This window comes from Typopeltis vanoorti, chromosome 4 (genome assembly GCF_054136105.1).
Source record: "Typopeltis vanoorti isolate ZY-2024b chromosome 4, IOZ_Tvanoo_1.0, whole genome shotgun sequence".
Taxonomy (NCBI): domain Eukaryota; kingdom Metazoa; phylum Arthropoda; class Arachnida; order Uropygi; family Thelyphonidae; genus Typopeltis; species Typopeltis vanoorti.
Genome location: NC_143552.1, coordinates 43,833,225 through 43,847,113, shown reverse-complemented (window position 1 = coordinate 43,847,113; position 13,889 = coordinate 43,833,225). Strand labels below are relative to the sequence as shown.

Genomic DNA, 13,889 nt, shown 5'->3' with positions numbered 1-13,889 from the left:
AAGAAAATGTGAATGCTATTGAAATTTATCAATGATTATATGGATTTGATAGTGAAGCAACTGCAGATGTCATTATTTTGCTAGGCATGAAGAACAATAAACAGCAGTGGCAAGGTTGAAATGACTGGTCACGAAGTGGGCTGCAGGTGCCAAAACTACAACTGATGATTTCCATAAGCAACTAATCAGAGAAAATCTGTGAATACATCAGAGTTCACCCAACATTGAAGCTGAACACTGAATTAGGCACATGATCAACCAAATCATTACAGAATTGGGGAATTAACCAACACTAAGAGTGCATGTGTTGACTGGTGAAATTACACAAAAGAGACTCGAAATTTGTCAATGACTGCTTCAACATTACTAAATACAATACTTCATCATCAAATTCCTGCCATATGCCCTCAAGGGAGGTACAAGATATTATGATAGTGCTATATGAAGTACTTACATCATTACTAACTTCCCATCAACAATTTTCCTCCAAATCAATCTGTTATCTGTCAAGACTCAAACATTATTAGATATTAATATTTCTGTCATCTAAGGCACTTTTTACTATATCAATCCACCTATATCGTGGTCTTCCTCTGGGTCTTTATCCTACCAACCTGGCAGAGAACACTTGTTTTGCTAATCTTTCTTCTCCCATTCTGTTTAAGTGACCATACCACCTGAGATTAGCTCTGCTAACACATTCCTGGATGCTAACAATGTCAAGTTAGCATCCAGGAATTATACCATATGATGTTACCATGACATCTGTTCACGCCACTAATCTTTCTCAGGACTCTCATATCTGTGGTGTCTAGTCTTTGGTCAAGTGTTTTATTTCTACCACAGCTTTCAGATCCATGAGTTAAAATTGGTTTGAACATTGTCTTTTATACATCTAATTTAGCATTTTGACTAACATCTCTCTCTCTTATACCATATAAATTTATTCAGTTGACTTCCTGCAATACCGGATTTGTTCATTCTGTTGTCTATTTCCATATTTATTCTTTTTAAGGTTACACGGTGGTCAGCATTCATAGGGAAGAATTTATGGAGACAACACACGCGTTAGAATAATTACTTTACTTAACATTAAGCAAATAACAATCGATGTTTCGACCTCTGTATTCGGGTGATCATCAGAAAAACATATATATGAACAAGATACAAGCTACATGATGCTGCACTGTACAAAAGTAAGATGAATCTAAATGTCTGTTAATCGTTTATCCTGGCCTGAGGGCTAGTGAGGGGAAAAAAATGGAACTACATTAAACAATTTCTGAAATCCTTTCGTATTGAGATTTTCTTCTGTCTGGGGTTGTTCTAGTCGAAACGGGTTGAAAATGGGTCCTCCACATTCTTGGAATAATTAATCCATCATTTTTGTTCAGATTTGGATGATGTTTCAGCATTTCACAAGCTTCTTTCGATTTTCTTTCAAACCAGGTTTTGGTGCAGTGCAGGGACTTAGTGCTTTTCCAGTCAATTCCGTGGCATGTTTGGAATGCGTGGTCTGATAAGTCTGTTTTACCAAAGTGGAGGTATTTAATGTGGCATTTGTGTTCATCTTTTCTGATTGGAATGGTGCGTCCTGTTTTCTCCTATGTAGGGTAGGTTACAGGTACATCGAATTTTGTAAACCCCTGAGTGGGAAATGTGTGAAAGAGGATCTTTGGAGGAGCCAAGTAAATTTCTCAATTTTGCCAGGGATTTGAAGATTGTCTTAATGTTGTATTTAAATAGTGTTCCATCTATTTCTTCTGAAATGTCCGTAATGTAGGGTATGGCTATGGCATTCTTGTAATCCTTTTTTTTTCTTTTAATGGCATTTTTATGGAGGATCTTGTGAAGATGTTTTTTTTTTTTTATTGTAGCCATGTTTTACAAATGTTTGGTTAATAATTGCACATTCTTGGCTCACAGTTTGTTCATTGGAGCAAATTGGACTGCGTGTTTGAGGGTGCTGATGACTCCTAATTTTTGTGTTGGATGATGGTGGTATTAATTTTTATGTATGTATTGGCCTGTATGTGTAGGTTTGCAGTAGACAGTGAAGGAGAGGCAGCCTGAGGGAAGACATGTGATGAATGTGTCTAGAAAAGGAAGAGAGTTGTTGTTTTTGATTTTGATGGTGAATTGGATACATTTGTGTTGTTTGTTCAGGTGGGTTAGGAATGTATTAAATATTTTGTGGCCGTGGGGCCAAATGGCGAAAATATCATCAACATATCTGAGCCAGACTTTGGGTTCTAGGCTGGCCAAATCTAGAGCTCTTTGCTCGAAGTCTTCAACATAAAAGTTAGCTATTGGGGAAGGAAAAGTGGTGAGTCCATGACCATACCTTCTGTTTGTAGGTAAAAATTATTTTGCCACATGAAATACCCGGAGTAGAGTACTTGGGCAAAGAGGGCCATGATATCAGGTCGAATTATGTTTTGTAAGAGAAGAATAGTATCATTGATCAGGACATTAATGAAAAGAGCAGTTACGTCAAAGCTGACTAATAAATCTTTGTCGTTGAGTGTGATGTTTCTAATCTTGTTTATAAAGTGTTATGTATTTCTTATGTAGGAGGGGGAATGACCTACCAACTCCTTGAGTGTGGCTGCTAATTTCATAGCTAACTGATAATTAGGGATGTCAATTCCTTCAACTATCAGTTCGTAGTGGCGTGTTTGTTTTGTTTATTTTTGGCAGGCCGTAAATTCTGGGTGCATAATGTCGCATTATGCCTGCACTCCTCCCAGAATTTATGGCCTGCCAAAAAAAGGATATCTTTTTCTCCAATATTCATGTCACCTTTATTATCTCTAATTCTCTTTCCTACATTTCTGAGCTTTTCAACAGCCTCCAGAATATTTTGCCACCTTCCTGATATTTATTTTCTTCGTTCTTGCCTAAGTCTTTCCATGACTTTTGTTTAGCTAGTTTTACACACTGTTTAGCTTTCTTACATTTGTCTTTGTATTATCTAAAAGCACAAGCTGACTTATTTGCCAAGAACTTTTGATGTGCTTTCTTCTTATCCTTCACTCCCTCTTTAACTTCCTTTCCTGTGTCCACCATGGAGTTCTGATTTTTCTATCCTTGCAGACAACCTCACCACATGCCTCTCTGGCTGAACCAATCAATGTTTTCTTCAGAGCTTGTCACTGAATCTCCAAGGACGGGATCCTTTCTCAGACTCTTTCATTTTTCCTTGAATAATGTTTGTGTATGTTAGTCTACAGTTCACATCTGAGAGCTGCTCAACTTTTATTTGCTCTTCTTTTCAATATGAAATTCAATTTTATCCAGCTCAAGACTAAATGGTGATCACTTCCAATTTCAAATCTTCTGTACACTCTAGTGTCCTGCACCAGGGAGAAAACATCATTAACAACAATAACATAGTGAATGAGACTTTTCTTATTCCTTGCCTCTTCTCTCCATGTGAATTTATGCACATTTTTATGTTGGAACATTGCATTAGTAATAACCAGTCCATGTCCTGAGCAGAAATCCAACAGGTATTTGCCATTATTATTAGCTTTGCTCTTTTCTCCAAATTTTCCCAAAATACTTCTGTATGTCTGACAATAATTTCCTCTTCTGCTATTTACATCCCCAACAATTACCAACTTTTCTTTTTTCATTGTGTCAGTTGCTTTCTCTAAAGCCTCAAAAAATTCCTCCACTTCTATCTTAGTACAACCTTCTGTGGGATCATAGGCACAAATAAATCTCACTTTCCAGTTCCCCATTCCAGTATTTAATCACTCAACTTGATATTGCCTGCCATTCAAGAAGATTAGCCTCATATTTAGTGTTGAATACTATAGCTACTCCTTTTCCCTGATTGTTATTGTCTTAATATAAGATTTTTTATTTATTGCATAGAAAGATCTCACTAGTTTTTGTCTTTCTTTGTTTGTCACCCCATTATATCGATCTGGTACTTATCCAATTCCTAAACCAGCTCCATTTCTATGCCATTCAGGCTTTTTATGCTGATAGTACTGATCTTGAACTCTGGTGATGTTAAGTTGGGGGTGTGTTCCAGGATTTGTTCCAGTAGCAATACAATACTTTTCTTTGCAAAATCTCGGTACAAAAATTGGGTCCATCACTATGACCTTGAAATGAAAATTCTGTCTGGGGAACAAAAAAAACTCATATCTGAACCTCCACTAGAAAGCACATAATGACTGTTGAGAAAGCAAATATGTCATTCACTAGGACCACTAAGAATGAAGTGAAAGGGGCAAAAACAAATTTGCAAAATTATGTGAAGATCTTGAAAATGTTGAAATAATGAGTAAATTGTGTACATTCTGAAAAACATCCATTTCTTTTGCAACATGACAATACACAGTACATGTCAGTATGTTTGCTTCAATGGCTATCAAAGAGATCAGATTTAAAGTTGTAGAACATCCTCTCTATAGCCAAGACTTGGTTCTATTGGACTTCTGGTTATTTTAGGAAAATAACCAGAAGGAAAGAGTCCTGAAAAACAACTTCAAGAGTTATGCAGTGGCAATGAAAAACTTACCCAATGGAGAAAATGTATTCAAAGAAGGAAGATTATCTTGAGAAAATGGGTATGAAAATAAAGTAAAGAGCTCTATCTAATGTTCTTTATTTCATTGATATCTCTTTTGAAGCTACAACAATAGAGGCATTACTTTTGAAATGCTCTAGATATATTCATAATGCAAACCATAAGACGTGTTTGGGTGATTTGTTTTTCATTTTTTTATGTTATTTTATTTATTATTATTATTATTATTTTTTGCAGGTAAGGCTGTTGTTCTATTACTTTTGGTGCAGTGCAGGGACTTAGTGCTTTTCCAGTTAATTCTGTGGCATGTTTGGAATGTGTGGTCTGATGGGCCTGTTTTACCAAAGTGGAGGTATTTAATGTGGCGTTTGTGTTCATCTTTTCTGACTGGAATGGTGCATCCTGTTTCCCCTATGTAGGGTAGGTTACAGGTACATCGAATTTTGTAAACCCCTGGGTGGGAAATGTATGGAAGAGGATCTTTGGAGGAGCCAAGTAAATTTCTTAATTTTGACAGGGGTTTGAAGGTTGTGCTAATGTTGTATTTAAATAGTTATGTAATGTATTTTTAATAGTTATATTAATAGTTAATAGTAAATAACTATGTATTTAAATAGTTAAGTTATTTAAATTTTTATGCTCTATCTATAAAAATTAAAAAAGTGGAAAATGAACAAACTTTTCAAGTATGTTTCTCCATACGTTCCATTTCTTGACTTCCAGTCATGATCTGGAATAGCAGTTAAAAGCAGAAGAATTCTGCTTTTAACTGCTCAAAAACTTTTAAAAGTTTAGTGCAATCTATCACCATCAAGCAACCAGTCCACAGATCTGATTTTAATTATGAACCTAATTATGTATTTTGTAAAATTAATCTTATTATTATATAAGTGGATATTAAATCCAGCATTATTTCAAAGTTGAATGTAGAAACTATGAAAGTTTCGTAAAGTAAGTTGACTAGAGAGTTTACAGGAATACAATCCTCAGCATTCACGAGCTGCCTTAGCGCGGACTAATATAAGACATAGGCACCACCAAAAACATCTATATATTCATCTTTTATTAGTTCAGTTTGATAAGGTTTCACTGGTCTGACAGCTGTTTTGAACTGGTTGGTTCTCTTCAGATACCAGACAGAAACCTTAAGAGAACAAAGACTCCTGTTCAGTACTAAGGAACTTGAAATGTCAGAGAAATGTATTTCTTGATGAGAACCAACCACTTCGAAACAGATATCAGTCCACTGAAACCTTATCAAAATGGACTAATAAAAGGAAATATATAGATGCTTGGGTGGTGCCCATGTCTTCTATTAGTCTGCACTAAGGCAACTTTTAGAATTTAGAAACTTTCACAGTTTCTAAATTCGGCTTTGAAATAATGCTGGATTTAATATCCACTTTACTTATATAATTTTGCATTGCCAAAATGAAGCCCTTAGGCTCTTTATTTCAGTAAATAATCTTATAATTATTGTGTAAAACAATTCTTATGCTATGTGTAAAAGGAAAGGGTGTTATGTCAGGAGTGGTGGTGAAGATTTTGGAAAAATTGGTTAGGCCTCACATTCAAAAATCAGTCGATAGCGATTCTCTACTTTGCAAAGAACAGCATGGGTTTACTAAGGGAAGTCATGTTTTAGCAAATTGTTTACATTCTATAATAATGTTGCCATCAAACTAGATAAGTGGAATGGATACACCAGGATAATTTTGGATTTTGCTAAAGTTTTTGACAGAATACAGCATGGAAGACTGTTGCATATGGATTTGGATTATAAAATATTAGTGTGAATAAGAGAATGGCTAACTGACATATCAAAAAAGTAGTATGCAGGGGATGTGAGTCTGTAAGATTTAAAGTAACTAGTGGTGAACCACAAGGATCAGTCCTTGGTCCACTGTTATTCAATTAATACATTAATGATATTGGGAAGGATTTGATAGGCAACATACAACTATTGGCTGATAACGTAAAGATAGGTAGGGTAATCAGGAGTGCTGCTAATATGCAGTACTTGCAGAATGATTTGAATAGGCGGGAATTGTGGGGATGGAAAAATGGATGTCAGTTCAATGTCAGTAAATGCAAAGGCATGCATTTTGGTGTGATTAGATATCCAATGTCATATTATATTGGTAGGATTATGATTAAAGAAACCAGTGAGGCTAGGGATCTTGGAGTGGTAGTAAATAACAAGTTGAAGTTCAGGGGCCATGTAGCAAAGATTGCAAATACAACTCAAAAGATAACTGCAGTGCTGAAATGAGCTATCAGCGTTGCAATTACATGATAAGATAACGATGTCATTTTGCCTCTTTACAAGGCCTTGATAAGACCTCACTTGGACTACTGTGTGCAGGTCTGGTCTCCTGGTTTCTGTCGTGATTCTGATATACTGGACAGAGTGAAAAGGAGTGTTAAAAATTATATCAGGATTGTGGAATACTGATTATGAAGACAGATTGTGAATTTGTAGACTGCAGACACTAGCAAAGAGGAGAAAGAGGGTGATATGATTGAAACTTACAAACTTCTGAAAGGGTTATACAGAATTTCAGTTGATGGAATCTTTCATTTTATGGAGGGTGGGGAAAGGACAAGAGAGCATCCTTGGAAGCTGAGAAGGAATGCTGCTAGAAAGGAGGGTGAGGGTCATATTTTTCTATCACAGGATGGTGCATGATTGGAATGGACTGTCATGTGTGCAAGCAGTATTGAATGAATTCAAGAATATGTACGATAACTGGTGCATGTAGTATGTAGCCTCCCTCTATGAGTCACTGAATCTCAGGAGGTCTCTCTTAATAATATTCAGTCTTTTATTCCAGAACATTCTAAATAAGAACATTTTTGAATTTGATGGCATAATATAGTATTTTAAATTACACAATTATGTAATTTTTCTTATGAACAATACTTACTGTTGTCAAAAAACTATACACAGGTTGGCGCTTTTCAGTATACTTGACAGTAATGGGAGTGAGATCATAGCGAAACCATATAGCTGGCATAATACGACCAGTATGGCTAAAGGTTACTGAACTCTGAAACAAAATGATAATTTAAGGATATTAATTTAATAAACATTTCTTTAGGATGGTTGCATTAAGTTGCTTAAGTTTGGTCATTGAAACTTTATATTTGCAAAGATTAAGACAAATTCATTCACAGAACAAATTTTGTTTTAAAAAAATTTCTTTTGTTATGCAAAATGTCGAGTTCTATACATTTAAGTGGAAGTCAGTTTAACATGTTTTGACAAGAATTCTGATTTAGAAAGCCAGCAGGGTAGAGACTGACTATATTATTATTATTGTGTTGCAAACATTGCTATATGCATGCATCGAAAAATGTGAAAGATTTGTGGAATGTTTGGTAAAAGGAAAAAAAACAAGAAAAAGGAAAGTATTATCATATGTGAAAAGTGTCTTGAGAGATTAGAGCGATTAGAAATGGGAGCAAGAATCAGAACCAAAGAAAGAGTTTAAACAAGAGTTAGTAAAAATGAAAAGCAAAATGAAACATCTGGAAGAGGATATTAAACATCTAAAGATGAGATTGCTGGTGAGAATGAAGAGGAGGAAGTTAGTAATAAGAAGAAAGAATCAAAGGATAGTCGTACATCATTGCATGAGGATTCAATCATTAGATGTGTGATGACTAATAAATTGCACAAAACATGCTTTCCTGGTGGAACAATGAAGCAAATAACTGATGTGTTGCAGAAAAGGAAAGTCAGGCATCAAAATTAATGGTAGTTGTGAGCACAAATAACTTAATTGGGAAAAAAAAGAATGTTGATAGCAACTTGAGGAAGTTGCCTAGATATGACAAGAGTGGACTGAGAAAGAGAGCAGATAATGAATAGTAAGATGGCTGAGTTGTGTGAGACAAAGGGGAGGGTGGTTCACAATTTGTAAAGCTGTGGAGCGAATTTGAAGGAAAGTTGGAATGGTTTAAATTTGATGGATTGCATTTGAATGGGTTTAGTGTTGGGCATTTAGAAAGGCTATTGTTTTCTGAGAAGGCACTGAGTTAAGAAGTTAATGTAGTAAATGATCAAAGTCTACTTGTGAAGCAGGATAGCACAACTAAGTGGATTATATGACAGGATGGATATCAGGTTGAAGATGTGGTTGCAGCAGCACAAGATGATGGAATGCATAAAGGTGAGGATGAGACAGACAGGAATGGAAATCAGAGTCAGGATCAGGGAAATGAAACGGAAGTGGAGAGACCGAAGAGAGAGGGGTGGTATAGCAGCTAGAATAGAGAATGTTGGTGCTGGTAGAATGACCTCAGAGACACAATGAATTGTTATGTTCTAACACAAACGTAAGGAGTATTCGAAACAAGAGAGCTGAGTTTGTTGCATTGGTCGAGTCATATGTCCAAATATAATTGGAATAAGTAAAACTTGGTTGTCTGAGGAGGTTGTGATGTCAGGGATAGAAATAGAAAGTTATATAATTTTCTGGAAGGATAGAAATGTGGAAAGAGGGGGGGGGGAGTGCTGTTAATGATTGCAGAGGAATTGTGACCACAAAGTGTGGAAGTTGATAGTACATGCACAGATTTTGAATCTGTGTGGTGCGAAGTTGAAATTAACAGGCTAGTATATCTGATAGGATGCTGTTATATAGAAGGATATGCAGAGAATACTGATTATGAAATGTTTAGGCAAATTAGTTGGGTAGGAAGATGATCCTGATGGGAGACTTTAATTACAGAAATATAGAATGGAAGGAGATAGTGTATGGGAATAAGGAGAGTGAGTTGTGAGTTTGTTGAATTTCTGAAAGATAAATTTCTTAAGCAGCACATGACTGAAGCAGTTAGAGATTTTAATCTCTTGGATTTGGTGATAACATCACAAGATGCAGTTGTTAATGAGGTGTTGACACTGCCACTGGTTACTGAGAATGATCATGAGGGACTTGTTCGTGAAGTGGTGAAAAGAAAGGTTACAACCAAAAATGGATATATGCGAAAGTATAAAGCAGGTAATTATTGGAAGCTCTGTAGTCAGTTGGCCTCAGTACATTGGGTAGATGAACTGAGCAAAAAGGATGTTGACAATGCATGGAAACTCACAAGGTAGTATCTGACAAAAGTAATGTGTAACCATATACCAAGGGTTAACTGAGTAAATAGAACAGGAGTGAAATGGATGAACAGTGAAATCAAGCAAGCTGTGCTAGAAAAGAAAAGGCTATGAGGAAGCACAAGACAGCTAGTGGTCATTGGATCCATGAAGAGTATAAAGTGCAGGCTAGAAAGGTGACAAGTATGGTAAAGAAAGAATAAATGCACTATCAGAGGAGATTCACTGGTCAGTTAACTCAAGGGAATTTTTCTGTTATATGCGAGTAAGAGAAAGAAGAATTATGGCAGGTTGATACAGGTGAATAGTCACGGCAGCAGAATAACAGTTGCAAAGGATATAGTGGAGTTATTGAACGAGCACTTTATCAGCATATATCATACTGGTGTAAGTGATGTGGTGCAATATGTAGAAGAGATGCAAGTATTACGAGAATTGGAAGTGAAAGAAAGAATCAGAGGTGTATCAGGTATTGATTGGGTTAGATGCTAATAAGGCTGTGGGAATGGATGATATATCACCACAAATTCCTAATGAATGTGTACCACAGACAGCTATGCTCTTTACCAAGTTATTTAATGAAAGTCTTGCAGTGGGTAAAGTTCCTAAGCAGTGGAAAGAAGGCAAAACAGTATGACTCCACAAGCACTAGTTCTGCAACAGAAGTTTCTAATAATCCAGTTATAGTCAAGATGTTGGAGAGATTGGTTAAAAAAATACAGGATTGGGTTGATGGACATAGCATCCTTTATGATGGTCAGCATGGATTTGTGAAGGGAAGTCCTGTTTTATGACTATTAAATTATTTAAGGAATTTATAACATATACTGGAATATTAATTAAAAGAAACTTTAATAAATACCTCCTATATTTCGGCAATGTCACATTGCCATCTTCATGGGAACATACAACTATGACATGTGCAAGCAGGCACTACAAAAAGCAAATGAGGCAGAAGAGAGAAAACCTACTGTTGTTCCTAGTCCTAAAGGTCCCCCCCCCCCCCCCAAAAGCAGGCTATATTAGGTTGTCTTAGCTGTTGGGCTGAAGTTCTCAAGATGCAAGCTTCCCAAATTTGGGGCAGTCTCATGCACCCAAATTTGTTGAGGTTTGGAAAGAGCTGAGGCTGATTCTGAACAATCTTTCATATTTAAATTTGCTGCAGTGTAGTAACGTGGCTTTCTTCCAACGTATTCTGTGGTGGTATCCAGAGCAGGGTCGGCAAGCCCAGAGTGACTGTATTGGTGAAACCAGATGTAGTCTTTGTGTTCAAAAATCCTGACATTTGCTGTCCTGCCTGTTTGGTCAAAGTAGGACAGTTTACAGCTGCAAGGGACCTGGTATACCCCAGGTAGGTTTAGGCAGGGCTGGTTTTATCATTAGGCGAACTAGGCAACTGCCTAGGAGTGTGCTAAGCTTTGGGGCACCAGATTTTGCTACATAGTTCGGGGAAAAAATATATAAAGACAATGTATAAGGATGCCTAAATTTTCTTTGCCTAGGGCAGTGGTGTTCAACCTTTTTTAGTACGCGAACTACTTTTCTATAAAAAGTTATTCGGTGATCTTCGGCAATCTACTCTCTTATATATAAATTATTCAGCAATCTACTCTCTTATATAGATCATGTTCCCCCAACCTGATATCTGATTACGCACAAATAAACAACTAAAAACTTTGTGTATTTAAAAATTTATTTAGCACTTTTAATTATTTTAATACAACAAAAAAAAAACAAATATATTGGAATAAAATATTTATTTCTCTATTTTGGAAAACCAAAGTTAGAAAAAACAACAGATTGATTACAAACTCACAAGTTACAGGAAATGCTGGTTGATTAAAAAAAAAAAAAAAAAAAAAACGTTAATGTGAAATTTGGCATTGTTTGGACCTCGCAATATTTTCATAGTCAAGTTGATATGAAGAAGTGGACAATCGCAGACAATTATCCAAACGATCATTTGTAATTTGGTTTCTTAATTGATTTTTTATGACGGTCATATTTGAAAAAGCGGATTCTGACAAGTATGTCGATCCGAAACACGACAGAATTCTTTGCGCAATATCAGTTAATATTGGGAATTTTTCATGTGCATACTTCCGAATGACTTCATTGTTTACTGATTTTAAATGTAAACTATTCTGAATGTTTATTATCTCAAGTTCTACTTCAGCCTGGCTTATATCAAACAGCCCACTAATTTTATTTGAAATTTCTGTGATGTTCAAGTTTTCTTGAAATGGATTATTGATAAAAGATACAATCATTTCAGATTTATTAAAATCTTTAAATCTTGAATTTATTTCTTCCTCAATTAATTCTATTTCATGAATAAATTCTTTTAAATCATAGCGAAGCATTTCTTGATTTTGTTCAAAAAATTTTAATAAATATGGGAGATGTCTAAATTCTTGGTCATTTATATATTTCTTTAATAAAGGTAAGTATTGTTGAAAAGTTTTTATTGAACTTAACATGTCAATTAAATTTTTATCTCTACCTTGTAATTCTAAATTTAAACTTAATTTCGTACAGAAATCTGCTAAAAATGATAAGTGTAACAACCATCTTTTATCACACAATTGTGGATAAATATCTCCTTTTTCATCAAGAAAATTTTTTATATCATTAATTAATACAAGAAATCTTTCTAAAAATTGACTTCTGCTGAGCCAGCAAACATTACTTTACAACAGAAGTTCCCTATCATCATCTGCCTGTAATTTAAATAACTGCTGTTGCAGGGCTTTTCCTCGAACAGAATTTACAATTTTAAATGTAATATCCAAAACATCTTTTGTGTTTAATCTTTTACTACACAGTACTTGTTGGTGAATAATACAGTGTTACATTAAAAAATATGGATATTTGTCATCGTTTTTACATAATGAAATGAAGCCTGATTTATTACCTATCATTGCAGGAGCAGCATCAGTAGTAATAGACACAAGTTTAAAAAGTGGAAGTTTGTGTTGTTTCACAAATTCATCAAATGCCAAAAAAATGTCTTCTCCCCTAGTCCTCCCCAATAAACATATAATTTTCAATAGTTCTTCTTTACTTGAATAATCATTAAATACCATGCGAATAAATACCATTAACTGAGCAATATCAGTGAAGTTGTTTGATTCATCAAATTGTAATGAAAACGCAACAAACTGGTGAATGTCTGACATTAACCTGGTCTGGAAACTTTTCTCTGGCAATTGGAACTCTTCCTTTTGGCAATTTGAAACCTTGTCTGCAACCTAGAAGTAGTCTCTCTCTCTCTCTAGCAACGTCTCGAACCAAGATGCTCCTTTCTGGAAGCAGGAAACTCCTCTCTCAAGCAACATTGATCTGGGCAGTCTCTCTTTCTGACGGCGACTCTGGACTCAAGACTCAAAATAAAAGACTCGGTATGAGTCTTTCATCTTGAGTTTCAAGTTCGGCACGCCTTTTGTTCTCCTCTGCTTTCTTTTGATTGTAAGTTGCCGACCATCGGAAAGTTGTTTGAACTCTTTCTAACTGACTTCGGAGATGTTTACACTTAGAGCCTGCAAGGCTTTCTCATACATATGTTTCAATAACAATCTTTCTAATGCCACCATGTACAGCTTCGGTGACAAAAACACTGCCTTTGTTTTTAACACTCTAACATATTCTTATTAAAGCAGTATATACAGTATATAGTTAGCTTCAAAAGAGTTATTTACAAAAATATCTAATACAAACTATACCGAGAAAATAAAGTTTATTTTTTTACAATATTCACATGGGACTTAACCTAAGTAAAAAAGCGATATAATGTGCTTTTGAATATTTAATATTTAAGCTACAATCGAGTTTTTACACTTTGCTTATAATCGTATTCACTCGGCTCGGTGTTTGACTTCCACTAATCCAAATTAATTCATTTACTTTATAAGAAAATTACTGATTTGACAATTTTAATGAAAAATAAATAAACAATAGCAATACACTTAAAGCGAATTAAAAATAATACAAAATAATGATAAATAAAATATTATGTTTTCAGTTTTAATTAAATTTGTAAGTAAGGAGGAATACACAAGAGATCGACCAAAAATTGCTCTGCGATCGACGGGTTGAACATCCTTGGCCTCGAGGCATCAGATACTCTCGGACCGTCCCTGGGTTTAGGGGAAGTGGTTGGTCTTTGGTGGAGCGAATAGGGGATGCCAATTTCTTATATGGTTTGTAACAAGAAGTCAGGTCATTTTTTTTTTA

The 13,889-nt window shown here is 35.3% G+C and overlaps 1 protein-coding gene across 1 annotated transcript in view; it reads right to left on the bottom strand.

Moving 5' to 3' along the window:
- LOC150107266 (endoplasmic reticulum-Golgi intermediate compartment protein 1-like) overlaps window positions 1-13,889 on the bottom strand; it is a 152,423-nt gene that overhangs the window by 23,345 nt on the left and 115,189 nt on the right. Inside the window, exon 8 of the mRNA XM_090391118.1 lies at window positions 7,474-7,596. Within this exon, the coding sequence (XP_090247244.1) occupies window positions 7,474-7,596 (123 nt within the window). The remainder of the gene's footprint in view (window positions 1-7,473; window positions 7,597-13,889) is intronic.